The sequence below is a fragment of the Dipodomys spectabilis genome, unplaced genomic scaffold (assembly GCF_019054845.1).
Source record: "Dipodomys spectabilis isolate Male_0828 unplaced genomic scaffold, ASM1905484v1 ptg000092l, whole genome shotgun sequence".
Lineage (NCBI taxonomy): Eukaryota > Metazoa > Chordata > Mammalia > Rodentia > Heteromyidae > Dipodomys > Dipodomys spectabilis.
In genome coordinates this window covers 7,170,648-7,190,000 of record NW_024870769.1, presented here as the reverse complement: position 1 = coordinate 7,190,000, position 19,353 = coordinate 7,170,648, and the positions used below count along the sequence as shown (strand labels likewise).

General features: G+C 41.7%; 1 protein-coding gene across 1 annotated transcript in view; it reads right to left on the bottom strand.

The window, feature by feature from the left end:
* Chn2 (chimerin 2) overlaps nucleotides 1-11,563 on the bottom strand; it is a 328,228-nt gene extending 316,665 nt beyond the window's left edge. The window contains exon 1 of the mRNA XM_042685079.1: nucleotides 11,304-11,563. Within this exon, the coding sequence (XP_042541013.1) occupies nucleotides 11,304-11,352 (49 nt within the window). The 5' untranslated portion in view covers nucleotides 11,353-11,563. The remainder of the gene's footprint in view (nucleotides 1-11,303) is intronic.
* Nucleotides 11,564-19,353: the final 7,790 nt, after the last annotated feature.

Here is a 19,353-nt window from a genome sequence, read left to right as displayed (position 1 = left end):
CTGAGCGACAGATTTACACTCTGCTATTTATGAGAAGAAGATGTCTGCAGGGCATCGCTTCCCTGAAAGGCTGCTGTGCATTTTTACAAAATACCCTTAGTGCTGTGATGGGAGTTAGAAGACAGAAGCAAGTAAGTACTGTGGCAATCATCATGTTCCTAGGACAAATAGCATTCTAACTCCAAATCGTGTCTTACATGTGTAATTGCTTAGGATTTGCTGTGGTTCCTCCTAATCTTGAACTTAATTATTTCAGCAGAGCTGACAAATCCCCTACCCATAGCTCGCCTCCACCCCCCTCCAAAGGAAGAGTTCACATTTAGAATAAAGGCATGTGGATTTAGCTGCATAAAACAAGCATCGGGTTCTCATATGGCCAAAGTTCAGTCTTAGAGCATACTAATGTCATAGAGAAATTAACTCTGGTGTCCTGATAATTGAGTACTTTCAACCCTAGGCATTGATCATGGGGGAGATAGCAAAGAGAACACTAGGCTTAAACCAACCAGGCTTCAACCAGAAAGCAAACAGTGTAAAAAGCTATTACATACTCTTTATAAATAAAAGCCAGTAAAATTGTATTTTTTAACCTAATAAACACAATTAACATCCTCAGTGCTATCTAAGACAACAAGCACTACAAAACAAAATACTCAAGTTTTATATAGCAAGGTTAATTTGAATAAGCAATTTAATCAATGTAAGGCAGCCAAATTATGTACATTAATATCTTCATATCATTAGTATAATCCCTTGTGAATTATATCATTACTAAAAGTAATTCTAGGCTGAACTTTTCATTTCCCTTTATATTAACTTATTTATGATATAAATTTGGTTAGAAGCAATATGTGTCTGAAATAGAATCCATTTATACTCTCTATATAAACATATGTAGAAACAACTACACAGACCTATTCACAAATATATGTGAATACACACATACAGATTTATGATAGGACACCTCATCCAAAAGACTACCAGGAAAGGGTCTTCTCTTATCTATACAAGTAGAGAAAACGTGCTTCTCCATTTCCCCAGCCTCTTTCCAACTTCATAGTATTTCAGGGTTTTGTTTTTGTTTTTGTTTTTTGTCGGTCATGGGGCTTGAACTGTGGGCTTGGGCACTGTCCTTGCGCTCTTCAGCTCAAGGCGAGTGCTCTATCACTTGAGCCACGGCGCCACTTCTGGTTTTCTAGTGGATTATTTCCTGCCCTGGCTGGCTTTGAACCGCCATCCTCAGATCTCAGCCTCCTGAGTAGCTAGGATTACAGGCGTGAGCCACCAGTGCCCGGCAAGCTTTCATTTTTTTAACAGAGGAAAAAAATGTACATATATGCATAGGTACATATATAGGTATGTATGTATGTTTTTAAAAGAATATAATATGTATTATGTGTATATATGAATAAATATGCATAGACATAATTTTTAGAATGCTAAACTATAAAGGCAGAGAATTTGACTAAATATTTGCCTGACTAGTTTATCTTTAATATGTGATGAATAGAGTTTCTTTGGCAGCAAAACTATACATAAATCTAACATGTAAATAGCTAAAGTCCAGAGTCATAGCATATCACAAACAAAGCAAAAAGCAAAACCTGTCTAAACAAGAACCTAACTAATGTCCCAACCTGACCCTCCTGTGGTACATTATTTCAAAATCAATGCACAAACTGGAAAAAAATGCATCTCAATGTTTAGGTTTAAAATCAAGGCATGAGAATTGGGTTCACTGCTTTGGTAGGTGCTTCCTAGGTTGGAAGTACTCAGGATTGTACCCATCTGTGGAAGCCACTGGGCACAAGTCAGCAATTGTGTATTATATATTATGCAATGAAGACTGGTGTATTCTTACTGAACTCATTCACATCAGTGCTGCCCAGTACAAAACAGAAGCCAAATACATTGTTTCAAATATTCTACTAACTATATTAAGTATTTTAAGTACACATGTGCAATCAATGCCTAATATATTCTATCTGACCTAAGTATTATCATTTTGACGTATTCTAGAAATCATTAATAAGATATTTTACTTTTTTGTATGTACTATCTTTGTACTACTTTTGTACTATGTTTGAAGTATTTTTGCTTGTACTATCTTTGAACTCTATGTATTTTATACTTGCTACACACCTCAGTTTGGAAGGGCCATGTTTCAAGGGCCAATATTCATGTATTGCTTCTGTATTGGACAGGGCAGAGCAGGTCTTGGTCTTGAGAATTAGATCCTTATAGGAAAATGCCATAGCTCTTATTGTGCAATAGATGTTATAGAAAATTTACCCCAAAGCCATATTCTTGCTTCCTGTTTCTTTGTTTTTCTAACATGCTATATCTCTTGGGTTTATAGGTTAGAACTAAAAATCATTTAATAAAGATCATTTTACATTGTTAGTGGGGCATTAACTGAAAAAAAAAAAAAAACAGAGAAGTGCTATGCTATTTTTCCTGGAAGCTCAGATAGTGTTATGAGGGTTCAGAGGGCAATGACAGGCCTAAAGAAATCCAGAAACTGGGCCTCCAGTGAGAAAAGAATTGTGTAATATTATCACCCCAGTGATTCTTGATTCCTATTGCCCTAAATCTATGCCCTGAGTTCCTGTCAATAAAGAACAAGCACTTCATCTCACGGCTCATTCCAGTGGCTTCAACATTCATGTCTTTCTTGGAAATTGCTTCTTACTTTAAAGATACTTTTCTACTTTTGCTGCATTTGAAGGTGGTAAACAGAAGTTCCAAAAGAACTACCTCCTTTTCTTAGGAACTGTCGCGATCCTGAATCTTATTTGCATGCATTTTTTCCCAACTGGATGAGCCTAAAATTCCAAAAGCTAACTTGATTTTCTAAAAAACCAATGTATTTGCATTGCCTCCTAAGTGGTCTTTTGGAGAAGCAAAAATATTTCTAGCCTAGCTGCTTGCTGATGGCCAGGTTAGTAGAAAATCTCTTAAATAACATGCCTTGGATATGCCATTAGCAACCTCAGTCCACACATTCACAATTTTCCTATTTTCTTTATGAGTTTTTGGAAAAGAGGTAATGAAAAAAATCCAAACTTTTTTCTGGACATGGGCATTTTTTCCTTTTTGAGGGTGAAACTAAACCCTATTGTGGATATATTTCAAAAAGAAATTGAGTTACCATCAATCGACAGACCATTTTTAAAAACTTGAATCAAACCTCAGAACTGGAGGAATTTTACAGACATTTTAATTATTCTTACCAACATATACTCCAGCCACAATTTCACAGTTTACCTCAAAATTATGAGGAAAATACTCTTTTTAAAGTCAGTTTGCAAAATTACTGAAATACAACCTACAAAGCAAACAGAGAAATGGAAAGATATTTGATCAAACTTCCTAACCCAAGTTTGCTCATCTGCATTAGTTATATCTTTCTTTCAAAACTATACCAATTCTAGCCAATACATTTTTTAACCAATGATAATGTTTTATGTCTATATAGTTTATTATGGTAGGATCTAGTTAGTCTGTACTTATAAAGAATGCCATTGTCCTTACAGAAACTGAGGAATTGACTTTTTTTCACTCAACGTTAAGTAGCCACATATGGCTAGCCTTATTGTGGTCAACAGAGTTATATATAACAGTTGGTGTAGGCCTGGTTTACTTAGGTCTTTGTGACTCCATACAAACAACAGCTTCCAGATCCAAAGCTCATTTAAAATACAAAACACTTCTTAACTTCTTTGAAAGTCTTAAATAATTAAACAGAACAGCCTCCATGACAGCAAGTCTGCAAGAAAGTCTCTCAGGATGCTGCTATTCTTTGGGATGAGCCAGCAGGAAGGTGTGTGTGTGTGTGTGTGTGTGTGTGTGTGTGTGTGTGTGTGTGTGCCAGCAGGAAGGTGTGTGTGTGTGTGTGTGTGTGTGTGTGTGTGTGTGTATGTGTGTGTGTGTGTGTGTGTGTGCCAGCAGGAAGGTGTGTGTGTGTGTGTGTGTGTGTGTGTGTGTGTGTGTGTGTGTGATGTTTTGGGAGCTTGGGCCTTGGCTCTAATACCACCATGACCTGGCTGAGAGCTGAGGGGTACTGTAGAGTCTTGAGTTCCTTGGGCCCTGATGTTCTTACTTACATAATGAAAAGTCCTGCCTCTCTTTAAGCCTACTCAGTCTAGTTTGTATTTATTAGAGGACTTATTGGTTGATTAAAAATAATTCTTAATGCCACTGATATTACATTGTGAAAGGGTGAGCTTAGGGACCCATGGTCCCGCAACCAATTCTCTTGAAAGACCATACTCTACAGGCTAAATTCAAAGATTAGTCCTCACAAATGTGATGATTACTTGTGAAAGAAGAGGAGCATAGGTTATTAGCATAAGCAGCTGGTAGCTGGTGCTCCCTGATGCAGAATTGGAAGTTTTTTCCTCACACTTGGCAATGCTCCTATCCCAGGACTTGAGCTTCAGATCTCAGTGGACAGTCACAGACATTTTTGACCCATCTGGCTGCCTGTGCGGTCAGCACATTCCTAACACAGGCTGGTTTCCTCTGTGCACTGAGGTTTTAAATAAACTTCTCCACTTGTTACTTTGAGACACAGCATTGTGTTCTGTTACACCAGAGATCCTGTACCAGGGACACACATCCATTTGACCCTCTGACCCAAACCCAAGTGACAGACAGAATACCAGCTTCCTTTCCCACATGCCAAATGGAAGGAGAGGCAGGCAGATGCCCAGGCCAATTTGTGTAGGAAAAAAAAAACCAGCAAAATAAACCAAATGTTAGTATTTATATAAACATATCGAAATAGGAATCTGACAAAAACAGCAGGTGAAAAAAGGAAAAGGAAAAAAGAAGGAAGGAGGGAGGGAAGAAAACAACTAGAGAAAGTAAAGATTTTGAAAATCAAATGACATTCCAGATAAATGACAGGTAGGTATTAGGTGAATGTTATTAATTTTTTGCCTGTCTAGTGCTAGGCCCATATTTCTTCACTTATAGCTCTCTCAGCAGAATTCTTGCTCTTCTGGCAAAAAACTATTTTCTAAATCATGCCAATGTAACACGGCTCCTGTATAGGTTTTCCAAACAAAATTGTTTCAATTATTCTTTTCCACTTATTATTTCAATTATTTTTCAGTTATTATTTCAGTTATTTTTACCATTGGGTAGGAATAGGAGATCCTACTGAGCAACAGATGGTCCTCAGCTGGGCCAGTTCTTGGGTCAGGCCCCAAGTGGCAGCTCAGAGAATACATAGTCCTGCTAACACAAAAACTGACCTCAGAAAATATTCACATCCTGGTATTCACATTCTTCAAAAGCTGAACAGTGTACAGAGTCATCCATGCACTTCATAAAGTTAGAAGCGAGAACTGGCATTCCAGCCAAAGACCCAAATTTATGTGTCCCTCCTCTACGTACAATATAAAATACTGTGTTAGCTTTGCTACCACTGGGGGGGAAATATCTGAAACAAATGAACTTCATAAAGCAAAGATTTATTTTGGTTCATAATTTCAGATATTTCAGTTCATAGTTAGCTTGATCAGAAGACTATCTTGGCAGAGAACACATGGTAGAAGTCTGAGTCTGTTTACCTCATGGTGGCCAGGAAGCAGAGAGAGAAAGAGAAAGAGAGAGAGAGAGAGAGAGACTGAGACTGAGAGAGAGAGAGAGAGAAAGAGAGAGAGAGAGAGAGAGAATCAGGGTCATAATATCTCCAAAGACTCTCCTTCACTAACCTCAGCTCCTAAAAATTCTACCTCTCAACAACTCCACAGATGATCAACTGTGACTAAGCCTTTACCATATAGCTTTTGGGGGACATTCAAGATTAATAGCAAATATACTTCAGAAGATAGTCCTTATAAGGAAGATTCTAGATCAAGTTTCCTCAAATGCACAATGAAGGCTGATCATGAGAAGTGGAAAGATCCACCAGAAAAAAAAAAAAGGACAAATGTTCTGCACCTGAATGATTTCTCTCTTGAGTTATGTTTGCTTGGCAGTATTTTTACTTGTGATTTTTTTCCATTACAATTTTTGTGCGTAGGATTTACAATAAAACAGGTAATCAAACTTCCCTGACAATCTAGGTGACCAAAACAAGGTAATTACCCAGAATTATCATGAAAACAGAGGCAACGCAATTTTTCACACATAATTGGATGTCCAAGAAGCCATTTTTTAAAAAGAATCCAAAGGTCTCAATAAAGACCTCTCAATGTAAATGTTCAGTAATAATGACATCCTATTTTATGATGTTGGATCCATACAGTGTCTAATTGCACATATGTACATCTTGCCAGAATGACTAAAGCTCAGTTTCCCCCTGTATCTAGGAATGTGGAAGGCTGGTTATATATGTCACAGGTCATGAGCTCCTAGTAATGAATAAGAAAAAAATCCTGTTTATCAATTCCAGAGTCAGTCTCAATGTCACAGCAGAAAATCACATCAACTACCTGCCACACAACGTTGCTGCAGAAAATCCATCTATATAAATACCTCAGTCCATTCAGGTTCTTTTCCCAATTTAGGTCTAGATGACTGCACAGGATAGAGATTTTTACCTTTATCCATTTGTACTTTCATCTAAAACATGTTCACTTCATTTTCATAATACCATGTATTTAGGTTCTCAAAATTTTAACTTCTTATCCAAAGAGGATCTCTTTAATATTAAATATTTTACCTTGTTCAATTACTGGAAATTTATATATTTATTACTTAGCTTGGGCTGAATTTTTTCTCAACTGTGAAATGATCCACCAGGCAATCATATTACTAATATGCAAAAAGTTCTATTTCAATTACCAAAGCAAATGCAACCTATGATTATTAAGAAAACTGCTTTGCATATCAGTCATTGTTTATTTCTGAACACAATCAAGTACCACAGGCTAGATTAAACGCTTAAGGATACGGATTTTTTTTCTGTGTGATTTACAATATAAAAGTAATCAAACCTTCCCACCAATCTAGGTGAGTGGGAAATGTAATTACTAGTAGTTATCATTAAAACAAAGACATGGCAACTTCCCGTACACAGAATTGAATATTCCAGAAGTAAATTTCTGAGGAGTTCTCAGGAAAAAAAATATATTTTTAAATTAATGTTAACCTGGTTATTTCGCTTGTTGTGTCTCGGTTGCTAACACAGAATAAGCAACACATTTGAGGGATATACTTAAACAGCAGCAAGTAAAAGGCTATTCTCAGGAAAATCACAGAACTTTGAGCTTAAGGCTGAATAATTTATTACAGTTTCAATCTTTATGCAAACACAACCAAACTTAATCCTCTGAAGCTGTTCCTCCATGAGAGGTTTCACCCCAATTGGATCCCCTCTCCAAATGCTGAATCCTACAGAAATCAACTGCTCCTATTCTAGGGCTCCATTGCCCTAGACAAACCTGAGGGTTTTCAAAACTGATCCATCAAAGCCACTGCTACAAACCAAAAGCAGTAGTAACAGGCAACCACTGTGTGTCATTATGTTGATGGGCTAATAGGTATGAGGGTTCAGAGAACAGCACCCCGGGCGGCACAGGATTAGGAACTTCAAGCAAGGGGAAAGAAGGGCATGAAGTTCCCCATCTCAGGCTTTTCCTTCTATGGGCATTTTTTATTTTTGGCAGTTATGGGGCTTGAACTCTGGGCCTAGGTGCTATCCCTCAGCTCTTCAGCTCAAGGCAATCACTCTACCACTTAAGCCACAATGCCACTTCAGTTTTCTGGTGATTAATTGGAGATAAGAGTCTCATGGACTTTCCTGCCTGGGCTGGCTTTGAACCACAGTCCTCAGATCTCAGCCTCCTGAGTAGCTAGGATTACAGGTGTGAGCCACCTGTGCCCCGCAACTATTGTATTCTTAATATCCTACTTCTGGAAGCTGAGGGATGGTTCTGAGTTCTGAGCCTCATGCTTGTTAGGCAGGTGCTTACTGCTTGAGCCCTATCCCCACTCCATTCTGTTTTGATTATTTTTTTAGGTATTTTCTCATATTTCTACCCAGGACAACAGAGACTGTGATCCTCCTAGAGCCTCCTATTGTAGCTGGAACCACAGGCACATGCCCCTATACCCACTTATTAGTTGAGAGAGGGTCTACCTACCTTTTTTGCTTAGACTGGCCTCAAATTGTGGTTTTCCACATTTCTGCATTCCTAGTAGCTGGGCCTAGAGCCCTTACCAGCTTCTCAGTTTTTTAAAGGCCCAATTCATGTCATCTCCCACTGTCTATTCCAAACTGAAGTAATTGCTCCATTTCCCCTATATATTCTTCCACACAGTTCATTTGATTAAGCTGGCATTCAGGATGTTTTGTGCTTGCCCATATCTGCCACTACTTGTGGGTTTGCCATTTGCCTTCCCAGTCCAAATACTCAGAACCATATCTGCAACCTGGAACCTATTCAATAAATGCTTGTTTAATAAAGGCCCAAACTCAGGATCAAATTCAGCAAGTGATGGAGGAAGCTTTTATGCGTGTTGGACTTATTTCTGCGCTTAGAGATTGAACCAATAAGCAGGTTCTTCACCCCTTAAAGATGAAAGGTTATCTTGCACCAAGCCCTTATAAACTACCAGCCCATGCTAAATATTCTAGACCATTATATCACTGAGTCCACGCAATGAAAAGAATCCCATGAAGTGCTCTTACTATTAGCATTCCGTATTCACAGATGGGAAAATTAAGGCTCAAGAAATTAAGTAATTCACCCCAAGATATCCAGCTGTTAAGGGTGGAGCTAGAACTCAAATACAGTGATCTCAGAACTTCAGAGTTAGAAGGAATCCTAGAATTACCTTTCTCACTTAACTTTTTTGAAGATGAGACTTGTAACTCAGCCTGATACATAGTAAATCCTTGAAAATGATGATTAATGAGTTGATGGAGTCCCTTTGCTCGCTCTTTCTTTCTTTCTTTCTTTCTTTCTTTCTTTCTTTCTTTCTTTCTTTCTTTCTTTTTCTTTCTTTTTTGATCCAAGACTGGAACTTGAACTTGGTACCTGACATTTTTACTCATTGGCTAATGCTCTACCAACTGAGCCATGACTCCAACCCAAATGATCCCTTAATTTCTCAGATTCTGGCCTTTGCTTGAGAGAACCCAGCTGCCACAAAAGAAAAAAAAAAAAAAAGAAAGATACAGGCTCTATTCTTGCCTGCCCAACACCTCTCACAGGTGTGAATTGCTTGTATCATCTGAATTATTCATGACCCACACAATCACACAATAAGTGTGGTTACAAAGAAGCACAATTCCATCTTTTTCAAGACAAAGTACTGGATTAATTGGTTGACTAGGCAATACAAGCTCACAGGTCAGGTTGATTCACAAGAAATAATACATCTGGGCCCATGTTCTGAATTTCAGCTTTTCGTGCAATTTCCCTGCTCCCCATAGGATTAAAAACCCAGCAGTACTTACAGCAGGAAAGAGAATCATCATAAGTATCCTTTCCTTACTTGCAAAGCAACTGCCAACCTCTGAACCTTGTACTGTGTTGCTGTAAACCAATGTATTTTTCCCAAAACTGAATTAGGATTCTCAATGACATTTCTTAAGCCTTATCAACATCTGAAAATTCTCATGCCACGGTATCTGTCATTTATGCCACCAGTAAATCACATGAGAGTTTTGTTTCCTTGTCCTTTCTCCAAATTCTTCTTTCCCTTTGCCACCTCTTCCCCCACCCCACCAGTTCATTGAGTAGGCAATTTTCTGAGATGGATAAGCATATGCCCATGTATTTTAAATTCAATGTTAGTCAACCAAAATGAATTGAAAAGCAGCAGCAGCAGTGGTTTGAGGGTACTAAAAATAAGCTGTAGCATTTGCTGAGTTCTCAGAATTAAAACCACCAGCGGTCAACTTGTTGCTGCTCTTAATAAGATGTGAGTGTTCGGGCCCCAATGGCTGCTTTGACCAGCAACTTAAACTATATCGAACACCTAACCAACACCTTTTTATATTATTATTAGACGGCAGTGACCAAAAACAGAAGCGTTATTTCCCTGGAACTAAACCCTGCCAGAAAAGATAGCACATGGCTTTCAAGTAGCCACCTTGTGACACCTAACTATCTCACCTTAGTCAAATTCAACTTGCGTGTATAATTTAATTAGTCACACATCATAGATGGTGGCTCCCTTTAAGTCTTGTTTGCAGTCTCATGTCACGCAAATGCTATTTCTTCCTTGAAGTTTAATGTTTAGAGAATAATAAAATATACAATAGGACATAATACAATACTCATATACTGAGCGTTTCTATTAGGACTTCAAGTCCTTTCCTGACCCTTGAATACCATATACTACACTAAAATGTCTTATCTGCTACCCCTGCAGGGTTTGCCATTAAAGTTTTCAATGACCAGAGAGGTAGGGGAATTCTGCCTAATGCATCATTCTGATTAGAAACCTGTCATACTCAGAAACCGGTGGGGCTGCTTCTATTGATTCCTACTCCTTCGGATTCATTATCAATTTTCCCCCTCAAATTAGACTGGCTCCCCAACCATAGAAAAGCTGAAAGCAGCCTTCCTTTGGTTCAGCCACACTTAAAAGGGAAAACAAATGCATGCCTTGAAAGTAAAATTACAGAGTATTGTAAGGAAATGTCTAAAGAGCCACGTAGGAAAACCTCACACACAGATACGCGCGCACGCACGCGCGCGCACACACACACACAAGCACACACACACACACACACACTTGTAAACGTGCAAGAGTCAAAGCCTAGGCTCGACCTCCCTTCTCCTAACCCACTTCAATCGGGACCAGAAGGGCAGGCGCAATCTTATTATTGCTATCTGAAACCCATGCCCCGAGCGAGTGTCTCCACAGAGCTAATTTCTGAAACAAACAAAGAAAACCAAGTCTGCAAGAAGCTAGGGTTTGCGTTCCCTCGGCTCTGGGTTTAGGGATCCAGGGTAACAGGCGTGCGGCACCACCGAATTTCGGGGCGCCCAGTGTTGCCCTGACCTTCCTCCCCCGGCCGGGCTCAGCGCCAGCTGAGCCTGAAGTGCAAGCCCCCCTCGCTCACCCCGCTCACCCCGCTGCGCCCCAAGCCCCAGAACCCCCACGTCTGCACACCAAGGGCGCCACCGCTCTCCCACCTCTGCGCTGTCAGATGTCAGGCGCGGAGGTGCTGCGGACCCCCCAAGTGCTGGCAAACCAAACAAGTGTCACACCGGACGCCGGCCCCCGCTCCCAGCCAGCGTACGGGATGGCCACAGGTAGGCTCTCTCTCTCCATCCCGGAGAGCCAGACCCGGGCAGCAGCCCCGGCGCCCGACGGGCTGGAAAACTCACCAGAGGACACGGAGGAGCCGGACAGGCTGGAGTTGCTGGACGCTGCCATCTCCGTGCGCCCCGCGCGTCGCTGATCGCTCAGCCTCGGTGCGGGCGCCGCGGTCCCTGCCCTCGCCCCGCAGCTCGCAGCCTCCGCGGCCCCCAGCCCATGGCAAAGTCCTGGGGACGCGCCGAAAGCACCAGCCTCCCGGACTCTGCCTGCACTTCCTGCTCCGCCAGATGACGCGCTACAGCCGCCGCTATTTATTTGTGGTTTCCGTCCCTCTCCGCGCCTTTACCCGCTTTTCTCCCGGTGTCGCGGGGTAGCTGGGGAGCCCTGGGGGGAGGGGGGCTCCGGAGCTGCGGGATGGTGGCTCCGAGCCAGGTCCCACTGCCCTGCGCGCTTTCCAGTGCGCGGCTGGGACCCAGGGCGCCCGGGCGACCCTGCGCCGCCCCCACCAGGCTCCCCGCACCCTCCCCTGGGTTCCCGCCTCCTCGGCCGCACTTGGAGCCGCGGGGGCAAAGGCGGCCGGAGACAGACAGACAGAGCGACCTCCCCCTTCTCTTCCCCCCCCCCCCCCCCGCGCCACTCCGCCCCAACTCCGCTCCCGCGCACACAAAGGAAGGAGAGGAGACGCGGGCGATTCGGGGGCTGGTTCAGCTGCCGCGGGCTTGACAGCTCCTGAGACCCGGGGACTGGAGGGGGGTGGCTACCGACTGCTGGGCGAGGATAGTCTGGCCGGGGAAAGGGTTTCCAGATACTAGAAAGACCACTGGGGAGTGGGGGGGGGGGGGGGGTGTCGAGGAACCAAGCTTAGTTCTCAGGATCCAAAGCTGCTCCCAAATTTTACAGAGGATGGAGAGGGTTGGGGTGGGGGGAGCGGGTAGGGGAGACAGAGGCACGGGCCGCGCCCCACTGGGCTCTGGAGCAGAGAAACAGCAGGGGTGGGGCATCCGGAGAGCAAAGACTAGGCCACTAAATATACAGTACACAGTGCTAGGGAAAATGGGGTCCTGCAGGCCAGGGAGGCTGAGGAGTGCCCCCTTTTACTCCCCTCCAAATTGTCCTTTGTTGCTGGAGAGCAAGCTGCTGACCCCTGTCCCACACAAGGTGGAAGGAAATCGAGCTAAGCTTAAGTACCTCAGCCATGGACAGTGCTCAGCAACTCCCCTGGGCTTCTGAGGCCGGCCTTCAAAGAAATAGAGATGTTCCAAAGGTGGCATCTGGCCTGCACAAAGCAGCGTGTCAGAGGAAGGTTCTTCTTTGCCTAGGCCTTGCAAGAGCCTCACAAAAGGCAGAAGACTTGGCAGCAGGTCCTGCTGTTCACCTTTCAGCTTAAGAAACCTCTCAGGTGTGGGAGAAAAAGTGATTGGAAGTACAAGGTGTGGACCTTCCTCCTGTACTTAAACCTAAATTAATTTCACTGGAAGGAAATATCATGTAGGTATGTTTTTTTAAGTCAGTTTCACGCTCCCAGCGGGGTAATCGGTTCTTTCAATCCTTGAAGCAACAGAAAACTGTGAAATTTGAACAGAAATTGTTAGATCAAAGGAAAAAGCAAACATTAAAGGGATGAAAGTACTCTCATTACATATCGCAAAATGGAAAGTGTTCACATTGGGGGTAGTTCAATTTTGAAAAACATGTTAAAAGGATATAGTCCATTAAAAAATTATCAGGAATGACACAGGAGTTGCAGCAGGTCTGGAGGTGTGGGGGTGGGGGGCGGGGCTCCACATCCGTCAAGCACCTAACACAGAGTGAATAATAAATGCTAAATAATCACAATATGCACTCATGTCACATTTTCTAGTTGATTTAAACTGTTGTGTGTGTTTTCTTAGAATTCTCTCCAGGATGCCAGCCCAGTGTGACTTCCCCATAAGGCCATGTTTTTTTTTTTTCTTTTTAAATAATATGGCTTGCTAAAGATTTAAAAGCTTGTGACCACTCTTAAGTCACACTAGATATGTCTTCCTGGCTCTCATTTGTTTCGGCCTCAAACCAGCCCTGTCTGGTACAAGAAGATCCAGCACACACAATGTCCTCCACTCCCACCCATTATTCTTTTGTGTTTGCAAGGCAGCCTGAACACAGCCTCAACTGAGACCCTTCAGGGACAGGTACCCATCATGCCCTTGACCACCTCTCTGTCAGGATGGAACTTCCTTTCCCCCAAAGTCCTTTTGGTGGAAGGCAGCATTTTCCTTGTCTGATTAGTAATCTGTGTATTCCTCCAGTAGTGTCAACTAACAAAATTGTGATGGGATGGGACCAGACAGGCTTTGCAGAAGATAACACCTGATTCCTCCTCTGGTCTTGTTACTTGTTAGCTATGAGACCTTGAACAAATAAGACTCCCCGAGCCTCAGTTTCTCCAACTGCAACAGAAGTACGGAAAATGTAGATTAAACGTGATAATGCATGCGTGGCCACAGTGTAACTGGAAGAAATCATTTGTATTCCACAAATGATTGTAAGTTGTTCTCTTGATTGATGGAAGCTAAAGTTTGAACAATTTTATTTCCTTCTCTGTGCCTGAAGATAACTAATCACAGTGACTTCTTCTACAAGAAAGACTTCCTCTTTAACCCAAAGTTTTTAAGTTTTGTCTTAAATTGAACCGTAGGGGATAGATTTAATTGTTTACTTCTGAAGTCTTGCAGAAAAATATCAGCCCTGTTTTCTGCAGTTTGGATAACCGTATTGAAACTAAAATAGAAATGGATTGTTTTTAAAGATCCCCAATTGATAGATGAAGGGACAGAGGGACAACTTGTTATGAAAGCATCAATTCCACACCACCCTGTATTGTACAACAGTAGGGAAAGATGGAGATGCATACAGCAAGGCCCAGCCTGTAGGAAGAGATGACAGATGGTCACACAGAAGCCCATTATTTAGAAGAACAACATAAAGTTCCAGATTCTGAACTGAACTTTGAAAGTTGATGGATCATGTGGATTTGTTAAAGCATTACCAATGGAGAAAACTCTGCAGGCATAGTTGTTCACAATCATCTTTCTTCCATTCAGAATCCTAGGGATTCACAATTCCTCACAAAATATTTCTAGGTCATAAATGATCAGGCAGGGGCTGAAACAAAATGCTAACCCACTACTGTAGGCTGAGGAACCTGCTGGTGGACCTTCTGAAGTATTCCTTCACATATAATAATAATATTAATTCATTTCTTTTATTAATTCCTGTGGGGTTTATTTTATTCTCTGTTGTGGGGTTTTGTTGTTGTTTTGTTTTGTTTTTATGGGTGTGCTGGTACTGGTGCTTAATTCGGGGCCTGAGCATTCTTCCTTAGCTTTTTTGCTCAAGATTTGCACTGCACTACTTGATCCATAGCTCCATAGTTTTGGGTAGTTATTTAGAGACAAACGTCTCAAGGATTTTTCTGACCAGGCTGTCGTTGAACCAAGATCCTCAGATCTCAGCCTCCTGAGTAGCTAAGATTACAGGTGTGATCCACCAATGCCCAGTTTAAACTAAGCTTTTTTTTTTTCCTTTTGCCCTGAGCTTCTTAAAATTGGAAGCACTGATCTCTGCCTGGACCTTTCCTGCTGCTCATCCTATCTGTGGCATCTAAGAAAGGCCTTTTTCTGGTGAAACTTCTTGGAGTCCAAGGCAGAGGACTGCTAGCTTTCCAAGAAATAACTCCAGTTCTTCTGATCCCCATTGGTAGATCTCTGCTTTGTCTTTTTTTGTTGTCTTCCACTTCTGTGCAGTCTTGTGGCTTGACTCCAGGGCCTGGGTAGTATCCCTATACCACAACTCCACTCCCAAATATTTTGTGTGTGGATAACTGGACTCTTGGATGAGTCTCCTATCCAGGCTGGCTTCAAACCACGATCCTCAGATTTCAGCTTCCCAAGTACCTAGGAATACAGGAGCTCGAGTGCCCAGCTTGTTCTTTCTTATTTTAATGATAATTTTGCTGCCCATTTTATCCCTGGGAGTTCAGCCCTTTTTCTCTATCATGCTCTGTACACAATAGGCCATCAGTAGATATTTGCTGAATAAATGTTCTAAGGAACTAATGACTTCCTAAATGATTTTCACATATGCCCATTTTTTTACACTCCAATAGGTGTGACCAATGAGCAACAAGACTAGCAACATGAGATACACAGCATAAAAGGAAGTTGATGGTATCTTGGCTCACACTATTAATTCTAGCTACATAGGAGGTTGAGATCTGTGTTCAAAGCCAAACTGGGCAGGAAAGTCCCTGAACTCTTGTCTTTAATTAATCACCCAAAAGCTGAAAGCTGTGGTCCAAGTGGTAGAGTGCCAACCTTGAGTAAAAAAGCCAAGTGAGAGTGTGAGGTCCTGAGTTCAAATCACAGTACTGGAACCAATAAATAAAATAAATAAATAAAGGAAGTGAATAGATAACCAAGAAGGCAGATAGGCCTCTCAGCACATCAGAACACTATCTTTACTGTGAACCTGAAGAACTCAATTGGAGAAAACAAAAGAATACGATTTTTGTTTTTGCCAGTCCTGGGGTTTGAACTCAGGGCCTGGGCACTGTTCCTGAGCTTCTTTTGCTCAAGGCTAGCACTCTACCTCTTGAGCCACAGATCCACTTGTGGCTTTTTCTGTTACTGAAGAATCAAACCCAGGGCTTCATACACGCTAGGCAAGCACTCTACCACTAAGCCACATTCCCAGCCCAAGAAATACATTTTGATAGAGCAAATTATTGATCATCCCCATCCTGTCCCCTATGCCCACCACCGCCTGCTACAACTCAGGTAATTTATTGTTTACAGGGTAGCTCCTCCATAACTGTAATTTGTTTATTTTGTTTTAGTGTTGCTTTAAAGTTTAAAAGCAGACAAGAACATACCTCGGGGAGAAAGTGTTGTGGTGCTTGGAGCTGTACTCTCTCAGGCACTTTTGGAGTGTTTCTTAGTGAAGGTCATTCTCTTCCCCTGTGCTAACCACAGAATGAAATATTCCTTACTTTCAAGATTAATCCAATGGCCAGCATTCACAGGAGAATAGTGGAGTTATCTGTCAAGTAGCTTTAAATATTTTATGGCAAGTACTGTACTGTAGCCTGAAAGATACCCTCTTGGCCATCAATTTCTCAATGTCAATATTCTCTTTGTCATTTGGAAACCTATTTCCCTTTGCAGATCAAGCCCTATTTCGAATACGAAGATACCTAGTTCTGTTTGAGAAAAGAAAAAAAAGCCCCTGCAGAGGTAACATAAGGAGAACTAGAAGCTAAAAGCTTGCATTCCTGGGAAGGGGAGCAGACAGCTCGGACATGGTAAGCCAGAAGCCCAGGTACTCTAGCCCTGCCTCTAAACAAAGAGGTGTCCACACCTGGGGTGCAGACAAAGAGAGGCTTCCTCAGCTACCAAATTCCCAGTGCAGATCGCCTGCTGCTGAGGACCCCTAGTGGCAACATACAAAACTGAAACACAGGTACTTCTGCATTTTGTCACTGAGCTATACAGAGAGGACCAGAGGTTGTAAACTGGTTTCCTCTGTGGCCACTTGGCTTGGGAGAAACACACACACACACACACACACACACACACACACACACACACGCTCCTTAGCTAAAGAGAGGCATAGATGATGCTCCCTCTCTCTTTTTCTCTCTGTTTTTCTGTGCCGGTAATTGGAGCTTAAATTCAGGGGCTTTAGTTCTCATTTGTTTCCCCCCCCCCCTTTTTTTCATTTAAGGCTGACACTCCAGACACACCTCTACTCCCAGCTTGTTGCTGATTAATTGGAGTTATGTCTCCAGGATTTTCTTTTCCTGGCTGGCTTCAAGCCTTGATCCTTAGATCTCAGCCTCCTGAGTAGCTAAGATTGTAAGCATGAGCCACCAGTCTCTCCAAAGCTTTTCTAAAAACAAACAAACAAAAAAACCCCACCGGCATCAACAACAAAATAAAATTCCAGAGTTTAGAAAATAGTCCAATATACTATCTTCGGCATATTTTGCCTTCTGGCTTTGTTTGCTGACATTAAAGATTTCAAAATGTTTTTCTTTTTCTTTGCTTGCTGTCCTAAGAGAAATCTTGGGTAAACTAAAGTGAAGGGAAGTTTAAGTCTTCTCTGGGCAAAAAATGTGGAGTGAGATTGTTTTTCATGTTTTTGGTGGGGAGGGGAGTTAATCTGGGCTTGATGCTTTTTAACTACCAAAATGTGCTTTTTTAAAAAAGGCATCTATCTGATGGCTTATTCTTGGTTAACTGTTCGTTTATTCCTGCATTGGTTAATGGACTCAGCAATGCTTCTCCAGCCTTACCATATGTCAGGCAGAATGCTCTGCCCTGAGAATTCAGATATGAAGGAAACAGTCTTTTCTATAACTGCTCCAACTGGGCCAACGCTTTCAACTATGAAAATGATCCCTCAGGGAGAAATCATATAGCTTTCATCTGTGCTGGTCATGTCTGTTGTTCTGTCTGTTTTTTTAGACAAAAAGTTAATTTTTCTGTAATGGACATTTTCTTGGTCCCAAGTTTTCCAAGCAGATATGCCTGGCTTGTTTGTTTTTGCTGCTGTAGTTTGTTTTTGTATTTTTAAATGTTATTGTTGAGGTAATGTACAAAGGGGTTATAGTTGTATCAATACGGTAGTAAGTACATTTCTTGTCAAACTTGTTACCCCTTACTAGTTTTTCTCAGATATGTCGGTTGATCACAGGCTACATAGAAGAGAAGAATACCATAGAATTAGTAGGAAACTCCCAGCTCCAATGATGTTGCAGCACAACCCGTTACTCATGTTTTGATGATGTTGGTAAAAGAAATCTTAGCAGATAATAGCACAGCATGTGGAATTATGAATCATGCACGAGACTTGATAACAATCAAAGGTCACTGTTACAGGTTTATGTAACATATCCTGTAAATGTTATCAGAGCTTAGAGTACACTCCTACACATAGAAATAAAGTTGACTCGCCTGTTACTTGGGCAGCAGCCTTAGGCATAGTCTATCAAGTTGCTAAGAGGCCAAGTCTAGGGATTGACCTAGATGGGTGGAGTTCATGTAGCACACATGGTGAATTCCATACAATGGGGAAATCACTTGTGACAAATTTCTCAGGACTCATTTTACTCTTAACTACACAACTTACTGAAAATATTCCTGACCCTTGCCCCCAGAAAATCTGAATCAATATTTTTATTTCTTCCTCTGTATCAGCTAGAGATCCAATCACAAAACAGAACAATCTTTTTCTTTAAGGAGGGAGAATAAATGGGCATGAAGGAAAGCTAACAGACAATAGCAGGATCAATTTCTTGATGCATAAAGCATAATGGAGCCATTTACAAATGTCCTAGATTGTTTGTAAAGCAGGAAGAAGTGATTCTGAACAATGTTAATATGTATCTGTGGAGTCAATCCAATTTCACCTAGCCTGGTATTTATTAGCTGTGTAAGTTTGAGTTATTTAAGCTTAAATTCCCTTACCTTTAAGATGGAGTTAATAACCCCTAATTGTAGCATTTGTGAGGACTGAAGGAAATACCAGATACAAAGAGTTTCCAATGCATAGAAGTCATGTGGGGAATTTTTGTTTCTTTTGTTTATTAGGGCAAAGGATAGTGTGTTGACACCAATGTTTCCAGTCTAGAAGGACCATGATCTGATGCAAAAGCAATTTTTATCTTTACCTACCACCCCCACTATATCATCTGTGTGAGTGAATATTAAGACCATTGGGCTTGGAATGGTGAGTCACACTTGTAATCCCAGGTACTTGAGAAGTGGAGATCAGGATGATCATGGTTCAAGTCAAATCTGGGACAAAAAGTTTTTAAGGTGTCTATTTCAGTCAATGGGAAGCAGGACACCGCGTGCATGTCTGTATTCCCAATTATACAGGAGTTATAGGTATGAGGATCTCTGTCTGTGGTCAGCCCTGGGAAAAAAATATGAACCCTATCTGATAAAGAACTACATAAAAAAGGACTAGAGGCATGGCTCAGGTGGTAAAGCACTTGCCTAGGCACTGTGTTGAAATCTCAGTACCAGGCCTGGGTATTGAGAGGTAAGTATGAGTTTAGCTTCTGACTGGGCT